Genomic DNA, 26,881 nt, shown 5'->3' on the forward strand with positions numbered 1-26,881 from the left:
TCTTTCTGGAAGGATGGGAAGTTGTCTAACCGGCTCTGCCAGATTCAACTTCTTGTTTCCCCTGAATTTTTATATTAAGATTATTTTGATGGTAGGGGAGCTAATCCTTTCTTATATATGATATTTATACATATTATGATCATGAACATGAGTTATGAACATGTTAAAATTTTGGTAATGGTATTTATCTATTCACTTGTGTAAATTTAGTTTTCATGATTATAATTTTTCTTATTTTCGAGTTACTGTGGTAAAACATTCCTTTTAATTGTTTTTACCGTTGCATTTAGCTAAAATTTTAATATATGAATCCTAAGACCTATTTTTTTTATTTTGACCGTTCGGATCATTAATTAAGAATGTGTACTTGGAGAAATAAGTTATGCATGTTTGAGTAAATTAATTACCCCTGTTATTGTGTTACTGAGTCCTTTCGGTAAAATATAGATTCTGTTTTATTTGACCGTTAGATCAACCTGAAAATTTGATGTATGATTCCTAAGATATATTACTATAATTTGACCGTTCGGATTTGTAATTAGAAGTCTATGTGTTGAGAAATAAATTTCAAAATTTTGAAAAGTATGATGAACACTATATTTTTATTCTTAAGTTATCATGGTAAAAACTACATATATATTTCATTTATCGTTACATTGAGCCCAAACTTTAATATGTAGTTCCTAAGATATGTTGATGTATTTTCGATTGGTGAAAATATGTTGAGTTATACTCGTTATGGGAAAAATGAGTTTATAATATGAAGTATGATATCTGGCAATATGTTTAATTTATTAACACCAAAACGGGTTATTGTCAATTTATGATTAAAGAATGAACATGATTGAGTTAGGTGGATAAGAGGGTATGAATTGTTGATTTTATGAAATGTTGAAGTGGATATAAGAAATCATTACTTATGAAATGATGTTTACTACTGGGAGTAGTATGTTCGGTTTATACCATGAGAGCTTGATATGAGCAAAGTAACACCCGAGGTTTATGAAAGCAGGCAGAAAGTGGTCTGACCATAAGGCTTTGACATAAACATATGATTCGTAAGTTTTATAGAAGCAGGCAGAGAGAGGTCTGACCATAAGGCTTCAGAAAGTAAGACATAGTATACAGGTAAGGCTTAAGGAAGCAGGCAAAGAGCGGTCTGACCATAAGGCTTCGTGAGTAAGCATGGTATACTTGTAAGGTTTATGAAAATGAAAAAGAGGATTTTGAAGAAGTTTAAAAAAAATGGATTAATGACATCGGGATAATGGTATTTATAAATTGTAGAAATACATGATTGAAACATTTATATTATAAGTAAGTTTAATGATTGTATGATATAGTTGGCTTACCCTTATTTGTTTGTGCTATGATCATATAACTCATGTTATATGGGAGCAGATAATGTTGCAGATGCGGTTGAAAAAGCTTAGAGATGATGAGAGAGATGCGAGGAAAAACTTTCAGGGATTTTTGTAAAAAGAATAAATTTGCATTGGAAAAATATGTTGTATAAGACTTATAGGTTTAATTTCAAATTTATGTTAAGTATTGTATTGTACTTTGGAGGAATTGAAATAAAGTTTGATTGTTTATATCATATATCAAATTAATTTAGTCTCTACTACCAGTAATACCCTTTAAATTATTTGGGTGTTACATAATCTATAAAGACTTAGTGAAAATATCTGTTTTTGCACTCGAGTCATACCAAATTGCTAATGATTTGCAAGACAATATAAAAGACGAAATACCAACCCAAAAGACTCCCCTAAACAACAAATCTGAGAGATTGCTCCATGTAAATCTTTTCTTACAAATCGCCCCTGAGGAATGTCATCAATAGATAAAGAGGTAATTGTTGGAGAGTCACCACCACTATAAATAAACTAACAAAAACCATCTTTTCCATGAAAAAAAGCATATATGAACAGGTCAAACGCAATGGTGACCAAAAAGAGGTTAGAAGAGATAACCACGGAAGAAGCCATGTGTTGAGATTATTGATAGTGGGAGCACAAGTGTTGCTAAACCCAATCTCAGAAATATCTGTGTTTTTTATTATGACAACACATAATTAATAACACATTTTGTGAAAGGGATTTTAAAAGCTTTTGTTTTTACGCTTCACCGATTCACCCCCTCTTGGTGTGAGAAATTGAGTCATTCTATTTTAACACCATGGATGAATAAGAGAGAGAAATATTAAAAAATCTAAGATTTTCTCATCAAGGTACCTAAAAAAGGAAAAAGAGCAACCTCGATGTTCTGAATAGCTGCCTGGAGGAGATGAGACGTGTGACAATACACGATGAACCTGAAAGAGGAAAAAAGCGACTTCGAAAAAAGAGCAGATCCACAAGTTTAAAAGGCGGTAAGAGCGAGTAGGAACTCTGATACCATGTTAAGAAGTAGACTTTAAGCCTAACTCAATCCCAAAAAACCGGCTTGTAAGGTGATGTTTGCACCCACTTATATATTATAAATTGGCCTTATCTCTAATCGATGTGGGACTTCCAACACACTCCCTCATGCCGAGGTATTGACATCATCTCGAACGTGAAACTAGACATTAATGGGTGGTCCAATAGCGGGTGGAACAATATACTCAACAAACAATAAATAAATATCGCTAGGATAGACTCTAACCATAACTGTGATACCATGTTGAATATAGTGAAAATTATGTATGACATTAATTTCTCTTGTGTTGAATATACACACAACGTCCTCTATTTATAAAAAAAATATGCACTAAACCCAAAATACAAATAAGAAATAATAACAAACTAACTATAGATAAATATAAAATAAAGATAATATATTTGATATATATATATATATATATATATATATATATATATATATTAGTGATAACATATGTAATCCAATATCTATTGCAACGTCTGACGATGTGTAATTTGACGTCAAGTTTACATTCGATTTTGTCTTCGACGTCAAATTGACGTCTTCTAATATGACGTTAGGGAAGGGTTAGACGTTAAAAGTCCAAAATAACATACGTTAAAAGCCGTTTTTGCATTGGTATGTATTATGTGTATATTATTCTTTTATGATAAAATAATAATAAAAATATTATTATTGTAATTATAAAAATAAATTTAAATTAATTTTACAATTCTATTGTAGGTATATTAATTTTTTAGATAATTTTTTAACATGATTATTTTATTTTAGTTTGAAAAAAATAGTTAAATTTAAAAAATAAACGGTTAAATTTAAAATAAAAGTCGATGAAATTGGTAGAATAATTATTTTAATTTAAAAAATACTTAAAAGGTAAAATTAGAAATAAAATATATACACCAATTTATAATATATATATATATATATATATATATATATATATATATATATATATATATATATATATATATTCTCTTAAATCAATCAAACCCACAATTATACATCCATTTTTATTTTAATAATTTAAACTCATTTTGTCAACCAACATGACAATTACTTGTATTTTAAGAAATAAACGAAACTATTATATATTTCTATTATAATTTATTATAAATTCATAATTTTATTACTGTGATATGAAAAAAGGTATCAAAATTGTATTATTTAAAGAAGTACATGTATAGTATAATTTATCTTCTTTAAACATGTTTCTTTTATTAAAGTATTGATAGTACTGGCTATATATAATTAACATTCAAAAATATTGAAATATAAATATTTTGGACAAAATTTGTTATTAATTATGTCTCAAAATAATCAAACTTTATTTTTTAAATGTTATTTACATAACCTCACTCCCTCCATATATATTATTTTTATCTACTAAAAGAAAATATTGATGCAATTTATTTGAGAAAAAAGAAAAATAGTGTAACATCCAAAAATACAGCAATAATCTATAATTAGGATAATCACATTAATAATAATCTAAAATCAGTCTTACACTAGAGTCGAGCGTACGCTCATGGCCGAACGACCTTACAAAAAGACTTTCAACTAAACTGCTCAAGGTAAAAGAAATCATGACCGGACGGTTTACAAAAGAGAAATATCGAACGATCATACCTAACAAAAAGGAAGGTGATCGAACGACCACCTTACTAACAAGATTATTGACCGAACGTCCTACTGTTCGGTCTTTACATCAATTTCTTCCAAATTTTCTTCTTCCAGCGCTTCTTCCAGCAGCTCGCCTCCTTCTGCTCACATCTACACGGATGATCATTGCAATGACAAGGACGGATGTACAAAATCAGACATGACAGGAAACGCAGGGTAAGCTTATGTAATTTAATTATGCATAAACATACATTCCAAACAATCCAACAAAACAAAGTACATTTCATCATACATATCATACGAAGCCTAGTACTAGACTGACTGTCCGGACTGTATGAAATCTGTGTAGCTATAGGCGTTCATGCACCCGGGTGATGTAGTAACTGGAATACTCTCATCAGTTGCCACCCGAGGTTAATCCTATTCATCCAAAGTACCCCTAGGGACGGGATCTCCTGCCGTTTCCACACATGACCTACCCTCCTCTACGTGAGGACGAGTACTCACGAAACATCAGGATGAACTGCCAGCACTAGCATAACCACAATCATACTTTACAAATCTCAATTCTCAATCCTGAGTCGTTCCTCCCTGGAACGCTCGTACAAATCCACAACATTCTATTCATCTCATATTTTCTTCATCCTTCTTTATCAATCATCTCAAGTTTGTCTTTCATTACCAATCATTTTAGTTTCATCTTTCACTTTCAACCATTTCAATTTCCTATTTGATCAAAATTTTATAAAGACGCCAGACCGAACGTAAATCCTCACTCAGAACGAGGACGAACACTTGAGACGAGACAGATAGGTCTCCAGTTCCAGAATAGAATAAGACCGAGAGGTTTACTGTCAGTTTGAGAGAGAACCGAGTGTAATAGATATAGCAAGGAACGAATGAACCGAACGTTCATTACAAAGTGAATCAATTATATGAACCGACTCTTGATAACTCTGACCGAACGCTGAAAAGACCTCGCCAAAGGCTACGACTCTAGGCTGGAACCAATCGATACAGACACTTCAAGATATTCCAACAATAATACTTAGAAGAATTCTCATGAAGAAACCGAACGCTTATGAATATTTAACTTATTTGATTTTACATCAAGAAATCCGAATGCCAGTAAATGACCGAGTACGGTAGAGAATAAAATTCTATTGAAGTTAAACGAACGCTATTTTCATCAAGATAGATTATACAAGAAACGAGTATGAGCGCTTGGTGTAAGACCGAGCACAACTCAGTACGAGCGCTTGGTGTAAGACCGAGCACTACTAAACTTATAATAAAAGACTTGATAAATATAATAAGATACTATCGAACTAGTGTTTACGAACAATGGAAATATACCATTATATATATATATATATATATATATATATATATATATATATATATATATATATATATAAATTGAGTTTATCATAGGATACCCAGATACAACTGTACTTGGCCGAACGCTCAGGCATAGTATTACCACCCGAGGATGCTCGTCCTCAACTGGGATTCTCTCCAAATGAAAGAATCCCGTTTCAACTAGGTTCACCAGGAAAACCGAACGGTCAATGACCGTTCAGTAACAAACGTACACTTTTATATGAGAAATTTCATACCAGACTTGTTTATTTTCAAACTCATTTCTTAACATATAGTTTCATAACTTTATACATTTATATTATAATCAATTTTCATACTTCATACAATCCATATCATATAAGTTTCATATTTTTCATCCATCAGACAGGGCAACCATCATATATCATATAGTCAAATATCACAATACTCATACTTCACTTTAATTTTAGTAACTCAACGAACGTTCATTCAATCCAATCACATCAGTCATCATGCATCAAAATCATTCAATCAACTAAACGAACGTTCAAACATTTCAACAGCATACAAATTAAATTAAATAAGCTTCCCTTACCTCTGAGCGTGACCGAACGTTCCCAGATGCCGAAATACAATTTCCCCACCACAGGTTCTCCCACCGTCAACGCTCGACAATTCAAACTACAACAAGTGATAACCCGACACTATCAGAACCACTCATTTTAAGAATGGTGATCCACGCACGAACCCAGAATTGGGTTTGTATGTTTAGGGAAACGAGTGACAGAGCGAGGGGAAGGACTTATCAGCCCAGCTTCACAAACCGAACGGTTTATTTGGAAGCTCTTGACGCCGGAAGTGCTCCTACGATCCCGGAATAGTGATTGGAGGAGAGAAAATGGGTGTTTTCTCAGAAAGAAGATGAAGAGGATGCAGAGAGAAGGAGAAGAGATTGGGATTCTTCAGAAATCTGAAAAGAGGGTGCCTGCAGAGAGTAGAGTGTTTTTCTGAAAATTCAAGTTTTGCTTCCCACTCAAAAACGAACGTCCCCTCCTCAGTCGACACCTGTTTCCCACTAACTGATTTCTGACTCCTCTCAGCTTGACACCTGGCGTTCGTCATCTGAGTGTCGAGCTCCCCTCTTGACACGTGAATTCCACTAAACAAATACGTGCGTGGATTTTACTGGTTTCTGACTTTTGATTTTTACTGGTTCTGACAAATATGAACGACGAGATTAATAATTCATATTTTAAAATTGAAACTATAAATATCATATGATAAAAATATTTAAAATATTTTTCAATGTGTATATCTGACCACTCGTTATCAACGATTAGCCAAGCACTTAGTCCCTGTTCACTTGAATAGATTTGAGAGAGAGTGATTGTTCACTTGAATAGATTTGAGAGAGAGTGATTGAATGAATTTGAGAGAATCTGAAGTTAAATCTTTTGTTGTTTATTTGAGTGAATTTTGGAAGTAAGTGAAAATGAATTTGGAAGTAAAGTTTGAATTAGTATAGAATTGGATTGATGTGACAAATTAAAAAAATGTACTTCAAAATCCACTCTCACTTATCTCAAAAATCCAGTTAAATAAACAACAAAAAAATTTACCTTCAAATCCTTTCAAATTCATTTAATCAGTCTCTCCAAATTCATTCAAGTTAACTTTTATCTCAATTAGTTAGAATTAGTTACCCATCTGTTAAGGTCTAACACCAAACAAAGGTCTAACATCAAACAGTTTTCTTTCCTCTTTCCAAGTCTTGAGTGAGAGTTTTCTTATGGGTAAGAGTAAACCGATTTACATTTTCTGGGATTCATATTTACATTTATTTTATAGAAATTATTTATATATATTTGATATTGATTATAAGAATAAAATAATTATAAAAAAATAAAATTTTGTATTTTTTTAAATAAAAGCTAAAAGAATAAAAGTTAAAGAAAAATAATGTCAAATTATCATTTTTGGTTTCATATTAAAGAATAATAATAAAATGCATTCATTTAAATGATTTAAAAAAAAAACTTTTATATTTAAAAAAAAAAGTATAAAGTAAGAAATGATGTAAAAAATTTGTGTCAAAATAACTTTATGCTTGTTACATAATATGATCTTCTCTTTTCTCTGTTTCATGAGTTTGATCCATCTTGAAGTCATTTTCTATCACGTTGAAGCCTGTCGAGGAACGTGTGCATGGGAAATGCATAATGTAATACTTCATTTAAGGAGCACAGTTGAGTAGACAAGGTATGGCAGTGTCATTAGAAGTTATAATCTAAGATAAGAGTCTCTGCTTGTTTTGAAACTTGAATCTTGGTTGCTATCTATCTATGGCCTGATCAAATAGCTTCTATATAATATATAGTAACATAAAGAAAGCCCTCCCTGATTAAAAAAGGAAACAGAAAATGAGGAGCATAAAAGGGGAGTGGAGACAGCATCAATCATTACTTAGCACTACCAACAAGGACATCCTTATAAGGAGTAGAAGCAGGAGCAGGCGTAGGAATAGGTAAAGTAACTTTGGTCTCTTGAGGCTCATGGCTTAAAGATTGCCGTTCAATGATCAGGGGAACATGTCCTTCTCTTGAACTCACCAGACGCTCGTGTGCTCCACCTCTTAGTTTCTCCAGTCTAATTCCATTCATTTGTTGCATCTTGAACACTTTGATTAAGTTTGTCAACCCACCAATAAGCAACATTAGGCTTCCGAAGATGCCTAGCCAGATCCAAGTGCTACCCTGTATCAATCATCAACATTGACCCTCTTTAGTACTCATAGTAATTAACAATCACCCACCAAGTAGTGTGCACTGCCTCTATGCAGGAGTATACTGCTCCTACTGCTAAAGGTTAACACTATTGTTTGGATGAATGTTTTTCTGAAAGTGAATGAGATCACTTGTAATGTATCAGTTTTTGATACTGTTTGAACTGTTTCTTTTTTCCCTTGTTTGCAACATACAGCACTTCTTGTACGTTATCGATATTATTATAACCTTTCTGTTGGCTGATAAAAGTAAATATCAAACATGAAAATATTAACTAGGCCAACTCATAGCTATGCAGGTCACTTGTTGCTCAGTACTCTCATTCGCCTCACTCGCATAAAATTGTTAGCTGACCAACTAACACCAAAATAAGAGCTGAATTGTTCTTCAATATATGTAGTAGATCACTTACAAGTAAGTGAATGCCGTGGTGAGTCTCTTTAGACTTCTTCCAATGATTGAGAAACGCACCGAGCATAAATGACATACTCCCCATAAAAAATGGAATACACACACATTGCTGCAAGATTTGGACATGACCGTCAGCTTTCTCATAAATTTGGCATGAGTTATGAATTGATCCTATCACCCACAATACAGGACCAGCAACAAGCATGTTAAGAGCATGCTTCGCCGGTTCGAAGTGCCCATATCCTTTCTCCTCCTGTGTTTTGGTTACACACACCAAAAAAAGATGATGTCCAATTTAGATAACCAAAATAACTATATAAACAAGTAATCCAAGCACGTGAGACATTAATTAAAAGACACAAATGCAAACATTATAGGCAAACAAATGAATACTAACTGAGTAAATGTCAAATTGGTGGCTCAAAGTTGAAGGTGTTGGCTAATTGCTCCTCACTAAAATTTATATGGGGTTGAAAAGTTCAAGAATCCATTTGTATGAAAATTTTAATCGTGAGTTAACACATTACCTACTTAGGTATTTATTCTTAACAACTAGCAATTTGGATATTTACTCTTAACAACTAGGTAGCCAAAAGTTAAAGAAAAATGTCCAAACACTCTTCATTGTTCATATTACCTGAGCATTTTTTAGACATGTTAGAAATAACCTTTGCTTTAGGTATAGTATCCGGCACCTATTGTAAGGTTTTGAATTTCAAAATAACTAATTATACATCTTACCAATTTGGTCATTTGCATAGCTAATGGCTAATTATAAGATTCATTCTAATGAAAGATAGGTTAATTCCATGACTAGTGGTGCAAAACTCACCTTTGGTAGATCTTTCTAACTCAGGTTATTTTAGCAACTGTCCTTCATTTAAGTAGGGACGCCTAAGTTTTTATAGTAGAAAAAATATAAACTATGGGTCTAACATGAATATATGTGGCAAAAGATGTGAGATATAAGCACATGCTACTTTTGAAGTTGTTGAGTTGGAAATGTAAGTTGATTATAATATGTGAAAAAAGATACACATACGCCCACAAATAATAAATGACACAAATATAAATTTTATAACGGGTATCCATGTATCATCACTATGTATGTGGTGTGTACACACACATGAAACGGAATTCGTATAAGAACTAAAAAACATTACTATGATTAGATTGCCTGACAATGTTTTCTAATATACATGCATTAAACTCAATTTTGTTTGGTTTCTTATAAGTGGCAGTGTTTGAGGTATAGTCAGACACTAAACAGAGATATATAAACCTTTAATTTGCTTTGTTATCAACCGTGTTAGTTCAAACTCCGCATTTTAAACATAGAATGGAACAGAACAGAAGGGAACTGGTGATGGAGAAATCACATAAAAGAAATGAATACTACATTATGATTTGACTAAGAAAGCGTCGCAACCAGACAACCATAACTAAACATCAGGTTTAAAGCATATTTTACGAAGGATGAGTGCAATAGAATACGCGCGCGCGTGTGTGTTTATATATATATATATATATACCTCAATAAAAAGGAAGAAGACTCCGACGAAGAATAAAAGCGCTCCGAGCATCTGAACGACGGGAACGGCGAACTCGACGAAGGCGAGTTGAAGGTCGAAGGTCACCAAGTGTAACTGGAAATCGATGCCAGCGAGATGGGCCAAGAGGTCATGGAGATTAAGGAGGAAGATGAAGCCGAAGGCGACGAAGATGAGGACGAGGCCCGATCGGGCTTCGGAGGAAAGCTGAGCCGTGATGCCAGAAAGCAGGAGGATGGTGGCAATGAGGTAGAGCCCTGCGTTGATGTACTCGAAGCGGTTTTTGGCGAGGCCCGGGCCGTAGGTGCGGAAGTCCCTTGCAGATGCTAGCTTCACCATTTCTAATTTGTTTTGGTGTGACACCAGTGGATTCGGATCCTTACCCCAAGACAAAAAGGGTTGGTGCTCAGATTTTATTTGGACACGTGGCGACCTGCATGGGGTTCTGTTTGTTCTTCACGTTGGGCTGTGACGCGTGGCGGGACGTAGAATAAACTACCGATGGCGCTGCACTTTCCACTCCAATTTCGCGAAATTTGCCTGACTGAACCTTGAGTGTTTCATCCTATGCCTTCAGAAAATTTTCACTTCCAAAAATTTTACTTTTAATCTTTTTTATCTTATCATTATTCTATATCTTTAACTTTATAAATAATTTTATTTTTAATTTTAATAAATATATTTTTATATTTTCTTCCTTTTCTTATTAAAAAAACTCTACACCACCTTAATAATAACTAAATTTAAAATTCAAATATTATTTAATATAATTTTATATTTTAATAATTATTAAAATATAATTTATATTATAATAATAGTTATATTAAAAATACAAAAATAAAATAATTAAAATAAAAATAATAACAAAAGTAAAATTATATTAAATAAAATATTTAATATATTCAAATATATTAAATTATATTAAAATATTAAATTAAATTAAATAATTATTAAAATTTAAATAATAAACAAAATTTTAAAACAATTATTTATCAAATAACAAATAAAATTACATTAAATAAAATATTTAAATATACTAAATTATATTAAAATATTAAATTAAATTAAATAATTATTAAAATTTATATATAAAATAAAATTTTAAGAACCACTCTTTATCGGATATGTATCGGATATCTATATCGATTAAATTTTTCAAAATTTTGTTTTTTTAAAATTTTAATAATTATTAAATTTAATTTAATATTTTAATATAATTTAATATATTTAAATATATTAAATATAATTTTGAGTATTATTTTATTTTTATTTTTATTCTTATTTTAGTTATTATTTTCAATTTTCTTAATAGAATTATTTTAAAAATATAAATTATATTTTATTAATTATTAAAATATAAAAATATAATAAGTAATATTATAATTATTATTTAAGTTTAATATTTATTAAATTTTAAATAAAAAGCAAAAGTATTAACATATTTTATAGATTTTAATATATAAATAAGTTTTTTAAAACTTTCATTTTTATTTAAAATTTAATAATTATTTGATTTATTTTAATATTTTATTATAATTTAATATATTTGAATATATTAAATCAAATTTATTATTATTTATTATTATTATTATTATTTTTATTTTTATTATTTTATTTTTATGTTTTTTAATATAACTATTATTATAATATAAATTATATTTTAATAATTATTAAAATATAAAATTATTTTAAATAATATTTAAATTTTAAATTAAATTATTATTAAGGTAGTGAAGATTGTTTTAGTAAAAAAGAAAAGAAAATAGAAAAATATTTATTAAAGTTAAAAATAAAGTTTGAAAAAGTTGGAAATGTAAGATGAAATGTCAAAAGATTAAAAGTGAAATTTTTAGAGGTGGAGAATAAGATCTTGAAAGATAAGGATGAAACACTCCTCAACCTTTTCTCTAAGCCCACCTAATTGGTTTTTTTGGGGACTTCACCCTGCACCTCAAATGGTTTCACCTGCACCTCCAAAATTGTCTTAAATGCCAATAATGTCCCTATTAAAACTTCATTAAATTTTAATAAAACGTAAGCAATTTTTAACTTGAATTTTTTACTCAGCTTTCTCGTTGTTCAAAGATATTTCACCTATTTCTTTGGAGTTTTCTGTTTCTGATCTCAAGCTTCGAAGCTTGTTTTTTCCAACTTTCTCTCCTTTTGTTCACTTTCTCTATAGATCCAGACATCAACTTCTTCTTCGAGATCAACTTCTTCTTGTTTGTGGATCAGTCTTCAGCTTCAACTGTATTTAGTGCATTGGGTGCATTCATTCCTACATTTCTTCAGCTTCTTTCTCCTGGAAATCGATTTTGGAAACAGGAGAAGACGTTAAACGGATATTAAAAACCGATTCAACCTTGGTCGGATTGGATATCCGTAGGCATTAGTTTCTTTCACTCTTTCATTGAATTGTTCTATTACTCATGTATATTCTTTTGTTTCTCAGATACGTGGATGCAAATTTCACAACAGGGCTAATTTTATAGAATTTATAGTTTTTTATTTGTAATAATATAGTCATGAATTAATTAAATTGATTATATTTTTTTGAATTATTTAATGTTTTATTTATTTTATAGTTTTTTATTTTTTTAAATTTTAAGATATTTTGTTACTTTTTTTTGATAAAATATTAGGTTTTTATAATTAATTAAATATTATTGAATTAAAATTAATCGTTTGCAATTATTTAAAATTAACAGTTTGAAATAGAGTGTGGAACACTCAACAAAGAAGTCAAAACTTTCCACCTTAATTCAATGCTTCATCACAGAATTTCTTAATAAATAAATTTTAATTTATAATCACCTTAATAATTAGAGGGCATTTATGGAAATTGGAAGTGCAGGTAAAAGGATTGGAGGTGTAGGGTGCCTGTTTTTTTTGGCCCCCGATAGTTTGTTTTTATGTGCCTATTAACAAAAGGCTTTTACTTACTGCACCTTATCAAACTTTGAAATGACAATTTGCTCTGAGAAGGGACTTCCGAATTACATATTCCTCCAAAACAAGCTTTTCGGAAACGTGATTTCTGAAATAGAATGTTCGAAATGTATGAAATATCTTCTAGAATAAATTTTCAAAATGTAACTTTCTGAAATAACTATACATGAAATATATTTTGTAAAGATTACATTAAATATATGTTTTGGAAAAAAACATTTTGACATAAGTTTTTTTTTTTTCTTTTCTTCTTCCTCTTTAGCGTTTTTCTCTCTTCTTCTTTTCCAACAATAGTGCAACAGGAATAGTGAAGAGATGGTAGTAGTAATGCAAACTGTGAGAATAATGATATGGTGTGGCGTAGTGGAAAAGAATGCTTGAGTCTTTTTCTAATATTATAAAATGTAGTTAATAATTGTGGAAGAGCAAGAAGGGGCTTTTTCTTGCATCTTCTTTCTATACTTCCAAAATTTTATTCGCTTTCCATTTTGTCCATTTCAAATAATTGTATACCCAAATGTTATATGTCCTGCTTTCCAACTAACTCATTTTTGCCCCTCATTTCTTTTGCCCGTTCTACTCCCTCAGTAGTAATATTATTTTCACTCGTTACAATACTCATCCATCAAGAATAACCTTCCTCAAGGTTGAAATCAGGATAATCTTTGACAAAATCTTTAATGTCTTCCATGTTACCTTTATTTCTGATAAACCAACCCATTAAACTAAGACTTGTGGAACTATGTTGGACCTGCGTAGTATGTCACGTTTTTGAATGATAGACTGAGGTATAAATAAAAGATCTTCTGGTAGTGTAGTCGATGGTAGGGAAACATATGCGGTGTCATGTGGACCCTTACATTCCTTTAATTGAGAGATGTGGAAGATGAGGTGAATTTTAGCATTGTCAGACAGTAAGAGTTTGTATGCCACCAATCCAATTCGATCTATAAATGGGAATGGTCGAAAATACCTCATTTTCAAATTCTGATTTTTCCTCAAGGCAATGGAATTTTGTCTATAAGGTTGAAGTTTTACCAACACTAAATCGCCAACCTTAAACTTCTTATGCATTCTTCTATTATCCTTATGCAGAAACTATCTTCCTTTTGTGGTTGCACAACGATTCCATCAACAAACTAGACTTTGTTCTTGGTGCTTAGAGTAGTGAGATGGACTTGCTCTAGGCATAGTTGGTAGATTCAAGAAGAGGAGAAACAAAGGAGAGAACAAGGCTTTCGCTAGAATGAAGGTACAAGAAGCTAGAGGATTGGGTATGTTCTTCAGTCATTTTGCAAGAAACCTATGAAAGAATGAACAAAGGAAGCATAAAGAACACCAATAAAAAGAAAAGAAGGGAAAGAAAAGGGTCAAAGTGGTGCAATAGAGCTCTTCAAACGAAGAGCTCTGATACTATCATGAGAAGAGATGCAATAGGAGTTGTTGTGTAATCTGACTGTGCAAAAGTTCATGTAAGTATGCATTCACAAGCATTGTGGTAAGAAAGTAGACTCACAAAGCAAGAATGACAAAAAACAGAGAAAATGTCTTGGGAAGAAAGAAATATATCACTTATATATATAGTGTCTGTATAAAAAGAAAAGAAAGTTTATATAGAAGAGGGGAAACAAAGAGAAAATGTAACAGAAGAAACATAAATCAGTTAAGAAGTTATTATATTCTAAGACCTCTTGCAAGGGAAGAAAAATGAGATGTATGGAAGTCGTGAAGGAAGAAGAGAGGCGTAGATATGTAAACTACTAAGGTTTTTTTAATGAAGGAATGAGAGAGAAGAATCTAAAAAGATTCTTTCTAACTTGCTAGCAGGACATATATATTATTATTTGAAAAACCATGAAGTATAGGGAAAAGTTCTCAAACTTTAATATAACTTCATACCTTGCATGAAGATAACAAAACCTTTCACACGTTTTATGGAATCCATTTATCTATCTATCTACATATATATACTTAGAAATTGGAGTAAAAATACAAAATGTACATTAATAAAATAAAAATAATACTTTAACATACATATTTTTTTACATTTATTTAACAATACTATTTTTATTTTTGATTTTTCTTCTTTTTATAAAAATACAAATATTCTCAATTTATAATTATTTCATCCTTATAATAATGTAAATGTATATGACCATATAATTACTATCTATAAAAACCTTGGATTGACCTCAGATTGCATAAAAACAAACAATAGTAGAATTTTATCGATCTTTGTGTCCTCATGCATCTTATGTTATGTTATGCACTATTATCTTATCAGGTATTTTACCTAAAATATGTAGAATATTCACTAACAAAAATGTTGTGGTGTCACCTCAAAGCTTGCACACAAAAAAAAACAATACTTCTTTTTAAGTATAAATTTAGGAAAACGTTTCTTTGACAACCTTATTTTGCGAACTTTTTTACTACTCCACGTGGCGATTGTCTATTGGTGTTGTTCAACTTGAATTTTAGGGTTAAAGAATGTAACGTTGGGGGTATTTTTGGAAGGGGAAGGCAGACAGAGAAAAACCTAATTGTTTTTCACGGTTTTCCTTCAACTCTTGCATTGACGCTTTTTCTTGAACTCTTTCTCATCTTCCCCTCTCATCTTCCCTCTTTTTGTTCATCTCTTTGGCATCCACCATTGTTGCTCGTCGAAGGTTGAGGCTTTTGTAAGGTTAGGGCTTTTCGAAGGTTAAGACTTTTCGAAGGTTGGGATTTTTTAAGGTTGGTGTTTTTCGAAGGTTAGGGCTTTTCGTCTTCCTACACTGTCTTTCCCGCATTCCATGACTGAGTAAAGGTTTCGAAGGTTGTGGCTTTTGACATTGTCGATCTGCAATGTCAGCCCTCTGCTACGCAATGGTCGATTTCTTTCATTACAATCTCACATTTTGCATGGATTTGGCTAATCTTATGTCTCGTATTCATCTTCCTTCATTTCGCCTCCTTAGAAATCCAGACGAAATTAGTATTTCAATCTTTACTTATATTTTACAATATAATATGAAAACATCACTTTGTCATATTATCTAGTAAAATCTAAGTAAAGAGGGGCAGCTGTCAATACAAATTTCGTCCAGATTGATTTTTGGCTTTATCATATTCTATGTCTTATATTCTATTATTTACTCGTTTTCATTTACATTGTCATTTTCATTTCTTTTCTTGTATTTTATTTTTATTTTCTTTTTAGTATTATATTTTTATTTTATTTTACTTTTCCTTTCATAATTTCCATTTTCAAACTTTGTTTTTACTTCTTATTTTTTTATTTTTAGTTTTGTTCTAATATAATTAATGTGGTTAAATGCAATTAACATAAAAAAAAAAGAAAAAAAGGTTTGGAACATTCTATTTTGTCTTTAGTAAAAAAAATGTTTTGTCGAGGGAAGGACAACGAGTGTGAGTGTGTTGGAGGGGAGGGGGCAGAAAACGGCTTCTGCAGTAAGGATTTGGAGATTTGGTCAATGCATCAAAACAAAAAAAGGCAGAGAAGAAGGATTAGGGGGCAGAGAGATATTTTTGTGGAGGGATCATAAAAAAGAAAAAAACTTTGCTTCAGGGGAAGCTGGAGGCGAGCTATCTGGGCATCATCACTGCCGGCACCAACTCCACTCCTTGCAGCCGTCGCTAGAGACACCAAGCAATAACAGAGGAGCTCCAAGAGGTAAGCAACTCCTTCACTAGTTCACACTATCATGTATAATGGAATAAGCATTGGAGATATATACTTGCTGTTGCATTTTTATGCTTAATAATACTGTGTACGAACCTTCACCATCGTCTCCTATAGTAACCTACGTTCTTACCGAATGTCATCATCCTACATTCCTCTGCTAAAGAAATCCCAGCAAGTCATAAATTAATTTCTCATAATCCCCCCACGGGATACCACCTCCAGCATCATCATCTTCAACCGTAACCATCTTCAACACGGCTAACATTCATCGTCAACCCCAACAAACATAACCCGTGTCACTCCCTCTCACCTGCAATCAACCAAACTCAGAAACTCATAAACCAAAACAAAAACCCATTCTTCTCCTCTCTTTTCTCCCATCCTCGGAACCCAATCATCCTTCCCCCCACTCACGACACAGTCATCATCAAAACCCCAAGACTGATGCCTAGAATAATACCAACGGGAGGGTAGTTGTTGGCGGTGAGTTTGGATTCCTAGTAGAAGAGTTGGACTCCACGGACGACGGGGAGGGGAAGGTAGTGGTAGAAGCAAAACGTGAGACCGGTGGCTCCGAACTCGACGGAGAAGGGCGGCCTTGGATGGGTGGCATCGGTCGGTGGAGGCGGTGGTGCGTGCGCGCGCAGGGGAGGCAAACCTCCTTGGGTTACCTTCTTCGAAGGAAGTCTTAGGTCTCTCTCAGCTGTTTTTTTGGATTCAAGTGGAAGGGGAAAAGAAACCTGGGTCTTGGATGCTGCTGGTAGATTTCACTCGAACCCTAATGAGTTTCTGAACAAAGGGGCTCTGGGCCTAGCCCGTGTGCTCCCCTTTTGCCCTCCCGTTTCAAGCATTGCTCCCATTCCACACCTCTGGTTTTACCTCACTCTTTGCTCTCATTGGATTTTACTATCTGCAATCTTATTTTATTTTCCTAATTATAATTTTTTTTTATATTACTATTGTCTTCGCGTGCTCTCTATTTTAACCCCACATCATTATGTCGGGCCCAAAAAACTAAAAAATATATTTTGTTCATTTAGAATTTTATTTTAGGGGATAATTAAACATTTTGAAAACCACATCATATTCGCGCATTTAGTTAAAGGTACTGCCTTAGGGCAGGCGTTGTAGGGTGCTAACACCTTCCCTACGCGTAACCGACTCCCGAACCCAGAATATGGTTTTCGTGGACCGTGTCTTATAATTTTATGGTTTTTCCGTAGTTTTCCAGAATAAACTATGGTGGCGACTCCAAAATCTCTTTTCAAAACCCGTTTCCTTTTTTGGATCGTCGTCCCATCGCAATTCCGGTTGCGACAGATGGCGACTCCAAATCTCTTTTTCTAAAACTCGTTTCTTTTTTTGGATCATCGTCCCGTCGCGATTCCGGTTGCGACACACATCTAGGTTCAAGACTTAGCTAACATGATCATGACACCAACATTGTGTCTTTCCTCTACCATGGGTTGCCCAAACCTCAGTTTTCAGGCTCTACTCACACTTAAACACTAAAAAGAAGTCTAATCCATTCAAGAAATATGAAAAAATTACGTAAAATGACTTTGGCTACTTATGTCCCCACAGTTGTGTCCTCCAGCACAAGTTTTTTTACAAAACCATATTTTTGTTCGTGTAATCGTTTACATGGTCCTTGTAATCGATTACACTGGCCAAAAGGACTTACACTTGATTACCAAGGCATAATTTGAAAGGTCTTTGAGTCTAGATTCCAACAAAACAAGAATGAACTCATTTGGAGTTCGGTGAAGAAAGTTATGACCAAAAACAACCAACAAAGGTATGAGGTGGCAGTGATGTATAAAACGTTAACTTTAAGAAATTAACTGTACCTACTCAAATGTCCAAAAATAAAAACTTAGTAGTCATTGGAAAGAGTTTTGAGTCTGTTTTCTAATAAAAAAGAATCACATCATTTGAAGATTTGTGGGAAAAATTATGATTAAAATAGTCATCAAAAGTCAAAGTTGACAACATGTTATCTCATTCAAATTGCCTTTGGGGAGTGACGTTCTCACAGCCGGGTTCAGGACTTAGCTAACATGATCATGACACCAATATTGGGTCTTTCCTCCACCATGGGTTGCCCAAGCCTCAGTTTTCATGCTCTACTCACACTTAAACACTGAAAAGAAGTCTCATCAATTCAAGAAATATGAAAAAATTACGTAAAATGTCTTTGGCTACTTATGTGCTCACAGCTGGCTCTTGTAGCACAAGTTTTTGTACAAAACCAATTTTTTTTTCTGTGTAATAGTTTAGAGGGTCCTTGTAATCGATTACAAGTGATAGAATACCCTGCAAATGTTTGAAATCCAATAAAATTTTGTCAAGTCCTCATTATTAATGGATACTCAATCACATTGGACACTTTGTTTTTAACATTCCAAACAACAACTCACTTGACAATGCCAATAAGGAAAGGAATAACACTTCAAATAACATTCACAATAATGAATTCAAATCAAGATCCATCTTCATTAGCGTTAAAAAAATGTTACAATACATTATTTTCTTCAATCTCTTACTTTCTATAATAACTAAATACACAAATCACTCATGTTTCGTCCTGTTTCTAGTGTACGGAGTCCTAAAGGCTCTACTCTTGTATCGTTTTCGTGATTCGACCCTCACAAAGCTCTATGTAGTGGGTTGGTTGGTGTAAATGCCTCTCAAGCTTACAAAGGGAGTGTTCATGTGGGATTCTTGGCGAGCCGTGTGTTCTCCATCATGTTTATTCCTCTATTTATTCTTCTCTTCAGCCAACTCTGCCTCTAAAGCAATAAAAACACAATTAAACAAAACCCAAACACCAAGAAATAAAACCCCAATTAAACAAAATAAACAAAATTTGAAAACCCAAAACGAAAACCTAAAGCCAAACCCATAACACTTTTAAGAAAATGAAAAAACTCATTTACCTTGCTCGAACCACTAGCGTCATCGAAGGATGTCATTGCACACAATACCGTCAACGAGAGCTTTTGGTCTGTCCCACGAAATTGAGGAGGTTAAACAAAGCTTGTAGAGAAGATGAAAATGGAGAGAAAATGAAAATGAAAAGAGAGAACGCAAAATAGAGAATATGAGATAATGGAACGATGAAAAAGACCTAGGAATAATTTTGGAATCAACAACTTCTAAATCTAAACCCTTATCCACGTCACATTTTTACATTAAATCTTTTTTCTAAACGGACAAATTTTGTGCTGGTGGCGTTGTAAAAAAGTAACAAAGAAGAATTGTTAAAATATCGGATCCATAAATTTATTAAACAAGTGTATATATATATATATATATAATCTGTAAACACGTAATCGACTATGCACATGGCTGGTTCTTTTCTTCCTCACCACAAAACTTAGTAGCCGCTTTATCTACATGAATAGTTGTTCTGGTTGAAGGTTAGAAATACACCGACAGGATGAGAAGAATTGGAAATGTAAATGTGGTAGTTTCATGAATAAAAAGAACGGTATGAGATGAGGACGTAGATCGCAGAGCATATATAGCGTACGATGAAGTGAATTGATTGCGAAGTGCAGGATGAGTTCAAGATTCATGAATGTGCTCATGTTTTGATAAAATGGATGTGTTCATTATGCAGACACTGAAAAAACAGGAATCGTACATACTACATACATATATACGACGAACTGCCATGTGATATCGCCTATGATTCCAGAAATACAATCATATTAAAATTTGAGCTTCGCTTTTGCGTGGAAAGAGGAGATCAAGATTCGTGGATTTTTAAAATAATATGAATTTTTCTTTTGATTCAGCCTAGTGATATATATGGTGATGCCTGTCAAATTACCACTTTCCTTTGTCGTCATGTGCAAATCACTGATCCAGTTTTTCATAAGTACAAAATATATCATTCAAAAAGGAGAAGAGGCAAATTCCTGATTGACAATGCATATGACATTCATGTATAACTGTGTTGATAAGGTGAACCATTGAATTATAAAATAAGGAGTTGGAAAGAATCTCCTATACCCTTTGCATGTGTCTGGGCATATGAGAAAGGTGGCAATGGCTTGGGAGTGCTACGTTTATACAGAGAATTAATCGGCCTCTGTGTTTCCAAAAGCTTCACCAACTCTTCGATTGCAAAATTCAGTGAGGACACGTACAAAAGCCTTCCCAAACTCATCATTCTCAATTAATACAAATTTTCAGCTACACGTTCAAATGGAATATTCCTTCAGTGATCAAGGAAATTTATTATAAGTCTAACAATCTTGTTTTATATACACTAGTTGTAAGATTGAGCTAAATTCACTTCTCATTGTCATTAAAAACTTCTCCAAATAAAATTTATTACTTATTAAATTTATTGTGTCATAGTTATTATTAAAAAGTATATGTTAAAAATATATGTCTTAATATATTAAGTAAATTAAACACTTATTTCAAGAATTAATTTTATAGGTTTAAGTTTGTACAAAAAAATTAAATGTCTTCAAAAAAGAAGATTATAAAATATCAAGGCATTTACTTTATTTTGTTTAACACATATTTTTGTAAGTAAAAATATCCAGCACAGAAAGGTGCATACATTTTCGCTCGATCAATTGGACCACCTATGTTCAGCCTTGTCAGGTTCTAATGACTTTTCATTATAAAAAAATTATAAAATATTGAAGCATTTACTTTATTTTGTTTAACACATATTTTTGTGAGTAAAAATATCCTGCACAAGAAGGTTCAGTCGCTTCCCGCTAGGCCAATTGGACCACCTACATTCAGCCTTATAAGATTCAAATGACTTTTTATTATAAAAATAAATTATAAAACATTGAAACGTTTACTTTATTTTATTTAACAAATATTTTCGTGAGTGAAAATATTTGCACAAGAAGGTTCAGTCCCTTCCTACTCGGCTAGTTGGACCACCTATGTTCAGTCTTGTCAAGTTCAAATAGTTTTTCATTATAAAAATAAATTATAAAATATTGAAGCGTTTATTTTGTTTAACGCATATTTTTGTGAGTAAAAATATCCTATAGAGGAAGGTTCAGCCGCTTCCCGCTCGGCCAGTTTGACCACCTACGTTCAGCCTTATCAGGTTCTAATGACTTTTTATTATAAAAATAAATTATAAAACATTGAAACGTCTACTTTATTTTGTTTAACAGATATTTTCGTGAGTGAAAATATTTGCACAGGAAGGTTTATTCCTTTCCTGCTCGGCTAGTTGGACCACCTACGTTCAGTCTTGTCAAGTTCAAATGGTTTTTCATTATAAAAATAAATTATAAAATATTGAAGCATTTACTTTATTTTGTTTAACGCATATTTTCGTGAGTGAAAATATCTTGCACTCAGTCCCTTCCCGCTCGGTCCGTTGGACCACCTACGTTTAGCCTTGTCAAGTTTTAATGGCTCTTTATTATAAAATAAATTATAAAATGTTGAAGCATTTACTTTATTTTGTTTAACGCATACTTTTGTTAGTGAAAATATCCTGCATAGGAAAAAGTTCCAAAGAGAACTCCTAATGTTTACTACTCAACCTAGGAAAAAGTTCCAAAAAGAACTCCTGGCGTCTACCGCTCAACCTAGGAAAAAGTTTCAAAAAGAACTCCTAGCGTCTCAACTTAGGAAAAAATTTCAAAGAGAACTCCTAGCGTCTACTACTCAACCTAAGAAAAAGTTCAAAAGAGAAATCCTAGCGTTTCCTACTCAACCTAGGAAAAAGTTTCAAAGAGAACTCCTGTGTTTCTCGCTCAACCTAGGAAAAAGTTTCGAAAAGAACTCCTAGCGTTTCATGCTCAATCTAGGGAACAGTTCCAAAGAGAATTCCTAGAGTCTGCCGCTCAGTGTAGAGAGGAATGAAGACTTAAAGCGCATTGAAAATCGACTCCCTACATACAACGTGAGCGACCTCTGTTAAGTTCATAATAATCTCTGCACACCTCTTCCAACAAAGAGCTTGCTTGGGCTTGGGAAACTTATGAAATATATCGATCGGAGTTAATGGTCATTTATGGGTAGTTAGCAGGTATTAATTGGTCAGATTGCCCTCTACAAATATACGGTATTAATAATTGATTATGGGTTTAAAAACATACTGTATTAATGATTAATCAACGTGTTATGGCTGCCACAACCTCTATATATATACAATTGATGTCTGGTTAAAATAACATTGATCTATCATAATAAAATAGAGACATATTTTTTAAACATATCTGACTTTAGCGTCGGAATGTCTTCTGCAAATTAACAACCCATCGAAGTGAATTGCATTCTCGAAAAAATTAGACGATCGAAAAAGAACAGAATAAGGAAGGATGATCGACCTCAGACCTTTTCAATCGAAACAAAGTTAAATTTAAAATTCATTTCTTAATAATATTTCAAATCTTTCTATCATATGATGAACATTTATTTTGTTATTTCGTTTTCTATCTTATATCATATGTTGTTTAACACAGACCTTAGTTAAATGTTTGTTTTGATAACATGAACGTCTCAAACACTAATAATCCAGTATTAATTATTTGAAATATCACACATGTTAAACCGAGACCAAGTATAACCAAGAAGACATCAACCTAGTTTTACTTGGCTGTGCTGTCCAGGGTTTCTGTGTGTGTTGTATGAGTTAATTTTTGTCTAACCTTCTTCTTTCACTGTAGTTGGTAATGATTTGTAAGACGAAAATAGGTATTGTTTTTACAACGTCTCTTCAGATTGACCTGGTCTCCATTTTGTTTTACCGAACATTGGATGTAACGTCTAACTTGATGTAACACTTACGTGATGTACAACACGATAGCAGATATTTTACGTGACAATGTTAGCAAAATCAACAACACCTAAGCGAAGCTCTCATGTTATGTAAATATTATTTATTAAATAAAAAAGTCTTACTAATACGTAATCATGACAATTTTATAATTTTAAATAATACAAAGTTCAGTAATAAAAAAAGTATATTTTAAATTCGTCTCTAAAACATAACAATTTTAAATTATAAAATTTTAATTCATCAAAATCAATTTCAGGTTAAGTTGTTATCTTATAATAAAGTATAAATTATATTTAAGTAACTAATGTAAATAACAAAACGTTGTAAAAACTGGGTCTAAATGCAATTTTTTCCTGTATAAAGACTGATCGCTTATTTTAATGCTATTGGTTTTAACTTTTTATGTCTGATTATAACTTCTCAATTATTTAAATTAGGCTTTTTACCTTAAAACTTCATCTAATAATTGACAGAGATATAGTGGAGGTCTACATTAATATTGATATGCCTACAGAAACGAGATTTTTTTAAATAGGAACATAAAATGTTATAAATGCTTCTTATTTATTTTTAATATTATATATCTTTTTCATCCAAATATATATAAAATACCGATATATCATATAATTAGATGAAATTTTGAATAAGATAAAAACATAGTTGAATTTTTTTAAAAATGAAATATAAATAACTGAAGTTTAGAAGGCTAAATTACAGGGAAATTACAAAAACAAAAAATATAATTAAATGAAAAAGTAACACAAACAAAATGAGTAAATTAAAAAGTTTGGCGTCCCACATCGTTGCTCCTTTGGCAAAGGGAGAAAAGACAAAGAATAAACAACCGTGTCTCATAGCGTGGCTCGATGCTCATGTACGGAAAGAATGTTGCTGCTGACCCGTCGGTGACTCATGGTTTCTGAGTTGTCTGTTCAAACTTCGGTGTAACTTTCTTTGATTTTTTTCCTTTTTTTTTTCAACTTCTGCGAATAACCAGCAAATATGTTGGTCATTAGTAATCTTTTTAACTTATTCCCAAAATAACCAAATCATGATTGCCCTTAGATTTCTTGTTCTTCTCTTCTCTCGGGATATATCTTCCATGGGCTGTACCATCCTTAGAAGAACAAAGATCCTCGTTTGTCCGATGTTGTTCAATCTTATCTCTCATTAATTGCCATAACAATTCTCCTTTACACAAAGGGCACATGCACTAGAAAATGGAACCAAAATTTAGAAAGATACATTAAATTTTGCATCTGGTTTTTACATATATATTTTCTATTTTTACTGAACAGAGGCTTCATAAAGATAAACAGGTAAAGTAAAATCTTGTCAATAAAGCATTTATTAAGAACTAAAAATATTACATCCAAAGCTAAGAGGACCATTGTCTCTTAAAATAAAGGAAATAAACATAACCAAAGGAATATGAATAGAACATTCTGAAATCTTCAACAACCTTTCCCTTTAAAACATTGTTGACGAGTTTTCGGTCATGTGATTCGTCACATTCGTTTCAACTTTCCCCATTTCCATGTCCACCTTTTCTAAGTTACCCTTTTCCTGGTCTCCCTTGCCTGGTTCTTCCACAACACTCCTTTTTCGATATCTGCAGTGAAGTACAAGCTGCAGGATGGCTAAAGGAGTTCCAAGGATACTTGGTCCCTGTTATTATTGTGAGAGAAACATCAGTATTCGTAATACTTTGTTTTCTAATTTATGAAATTAATATTCAAGAGATTATTTTGACACATACCGCTACGAAAATATCTCTAATGAGGATTCCATAGATCAGCCAGAGTGTAGAAGATAAGAATGCGCACACGGATAATGTTAGTGGCATGAATTCAACACTCTTTGTTTGTATAACTTTTTTCTGCACCAAAGCATAGTTATACAATTGTTATTTAAGCCACCATATTTAACTGGATTCTTTATCATGTACAATAGAAACATAAAAGGAAAGACAGTTTAATTTTTTAGTTAGTGAGATTATTATATTGCATGATGGAACTTCTCTGCTCCAATTACCAGCAAGAATATACGCTTAGTAATGACAGAATATTTGAACAGTGGAAAACAAAGATGAGTCACTTACCATTACAACGAGGGGAGATCCATACAGCGTTACTGAAACAACTAAGCCAATGCTACCCACAAGAAGCTTTCGGTGACGGGTATCGTGAAATGCAAAAGCTGAGACTGCAGCAATTATGCAGAACAAAAGCACAACTGGTATTGCAGTCATGGCTACCTTCACCTGCAACAACGTTTACTCATCTCAAAACATGCAACAAATGGACCTGAAAACGATTGGACCACTGGGGAAGGATCTTTTTCTATGAAGAAGAAATTGCTATAACTTGATTTTTCAGCAAGGAAGTTAATATAATGAAACCATCTTGCATATGATTTAAAACAAGTATCAAAGTGTGCAAACATGATTTTTTTGGATGCACGAAGAGAGTAACGTGGCTTACCTTTCCTTTGCGAGAAGCAAACCAGAAATAAATGAGAACATAGGATAACTCCAGAACAATCCCAACACCATTAACAGTGACTATAGGGAAATTTTCCCACTTGCAGCTCACAACAGGCAAACCATACCAAGTGTAAAGAAGACAGTTCAAGAGCCCAATAATGTAAGGAATGCATGAAAACTCCTCTGTGCTTTTCTTTCTTATAACTCTTTTAAAGGTAACCCTGAACATAAAAAACATGAAAAGTGTTTAACACTTTATACATTCTCTAAAAGGGAGAACATTAAAGCAGAAACATTCTTAAACATGTAACATACACTGGTGCAGCATAAAGGGACATTGAGGCTGCATTGCCTGCAAAAAAAAAAAAAGAACAGAACTAATGAGTCAATTTCTGTGAAGACTCAATTGTCTAAGTTCTAAGCTAAGAAAAGAAGAAGGAAGTACCAAAAACAGCAACAACCAAACGAATGGTCTCTGCCATTTCTAGTTCTCTTACTGAAACTTAGAATACTGAATGCTTCGAAGTTAGAAGTTAGAAGAGATGAATATTTTCATTGAAAATGCTCTATTTATAGCAGTTTGGGAAGACAGTAGGACGCGTAGGCAGACTTAAAATAATATTAAAATTGAAACAGTGTATAAAAATTGAGAAAGGGGAAGAAAAAAAAGAAGGATGAAGTGCTGTCTACGTCTTTAACAATCATGTGGATGCGAAATTTTGTACAAAATGAGAAGCTTTTCGTCAACTTGCTCAATATAACAGTATTCTTCCAAATTCCCACCCAGTCCCCCTACTTTTTTCTCTCCAGTTTTAGAGGCTTATGTTATGGTGAAGCAACAGACAC

At 32.5% G+C, this 26,881-nt stretch overlaps 2 protein-coding genes across 3 annotated transcripts; both read right to left on the reverse strand.

Moving 5' to 3' along the window:
* Positions 1-7,639: 7,639 nt before the first annotated feature.
* LOC124842136 (uncharacterized) lies at positions 7,640-10,508 on the reverse strand. The gene is made up of 3 exons (XM_047318559.2): positions 10,115-10,508; positions 8,584-8,835; positions 7,640-8,141 (listed from the first exon to the last, which is right to left on the reverse strand). The coding sequence occupies exons 1-3, from the start codon at positions 10,469-10,471 to the stop codon at positions 7,848-7,850; spliced, it is 903 nt and encodes a 300-aa protein (XP_047174515.1). The 5' UTR covers positions 10,472-10,508; the 3' UTR covers positions 7,640-7,847.
* A 13,688-nt stretch (positions 10,509-24,196) lies between these two features.
* On the reverse strand, positions 24,197-26,594 carry SWEET3 (Nodulin MtN3 family protein). Of its 2 annotated transcripts, XM_088107966.1 has the most exons (7): positions 26,481-26,594; positions 26,351-26,387; positions 26,034-26,256; positions 25,652-25,813; positions 25,310-25,429; positions 25,013-25,218; positions 24,197-24,763 (listed from the first exon to the last, which is right to left on the reverse strand). In XM_088107966.1, exons 1-6 carry the CDS (start codon positions 26,515-26,517, stop codon positions 25,021-25,023), a joined length of 777 nt encoding a protein of 258 aa, XP_087964092.1. In that variant the 5' UTR covers positions 26,518-26,594; the 3' UTR covers positions 24,197-24,763; positions 25,013-25,020. The 2 variants fall into 2 exon arrangements, with proteins under 2 accessions (XP_087964092.1, XP_047153647.2); XM_047297691.2 differs by lacking the exon at positions 24,197-24,763 and having other exon boundaries at positions 24,871-25,218.
* Positions 26,595-26,881: the final 287 nt, after the last annotated feature.

This window comes from Vigna umbellata, chromosome 2 (genome assembly GCF_029865625.1).
Source record: "Vigna umbellata cultivar VRB3 chromosome 2, Vumbellata_1.0, whole genome shotgun sequence".
In the NCBI taxonomy this organism is placed as follows: domain Eukaryota; kingdom Viridiplantae; phylum Streptophyta; class Magnoliopsida; order Fabales; family Fabaceae; genus Vigna; species Vigna umbellata.

What these genes read in the sequence shown, in the direction of transcription:
- LOC124842136 (XM_047318559.2), bottom strand. Translation starts at nt 10,471, where the DNA reads ATGGTGAAGCTAGCATCTGCAAGGGACTTCCGCACCTACGGCCCGGGC. An exon ending in TCTTCTTCCTTTTTATTGAG is followed by an intron (nt 8,836 to 10,114) that starts GTATATATATAT and finishes ACCAAAACACAG; the next exon opens with GAGGAGAAAGGATATGGGCA. An exon ending in ACCACGGCATTCACTTACTT is followed by an intron (nt 8,142 to 8,583) that starts GTAAGTGATCTA and finishes TGATTGATACAG; the next exon opens with GGTAGCACTTGGATCTGGCT.
- SWEET3 (XM_088107966.1), bottom strand. Translation starts at nt 26,517, where the DNA reads ATGGCAGAGACCATTCGTTTGGTTGTTGCTGTTTTTG. An exon ending in TCCCTTTATGCTGCACCAGT is followed by an intron (nt 26,257 to 26,350) that starts GTATGTTACATG and finishes TTTTATGTTCAG; the next exon opens with GGTTACCTTTAAAAGAGTTA. An exon ending in TTAGAGATATTTTCGTAGCG is followed by an intron (nt 25,219 to 25,309) that starts GTATGTGTCAAA and finishes CAATAATAACAG; the next exon opens with GGACCAAGTATCCTTGGAAC.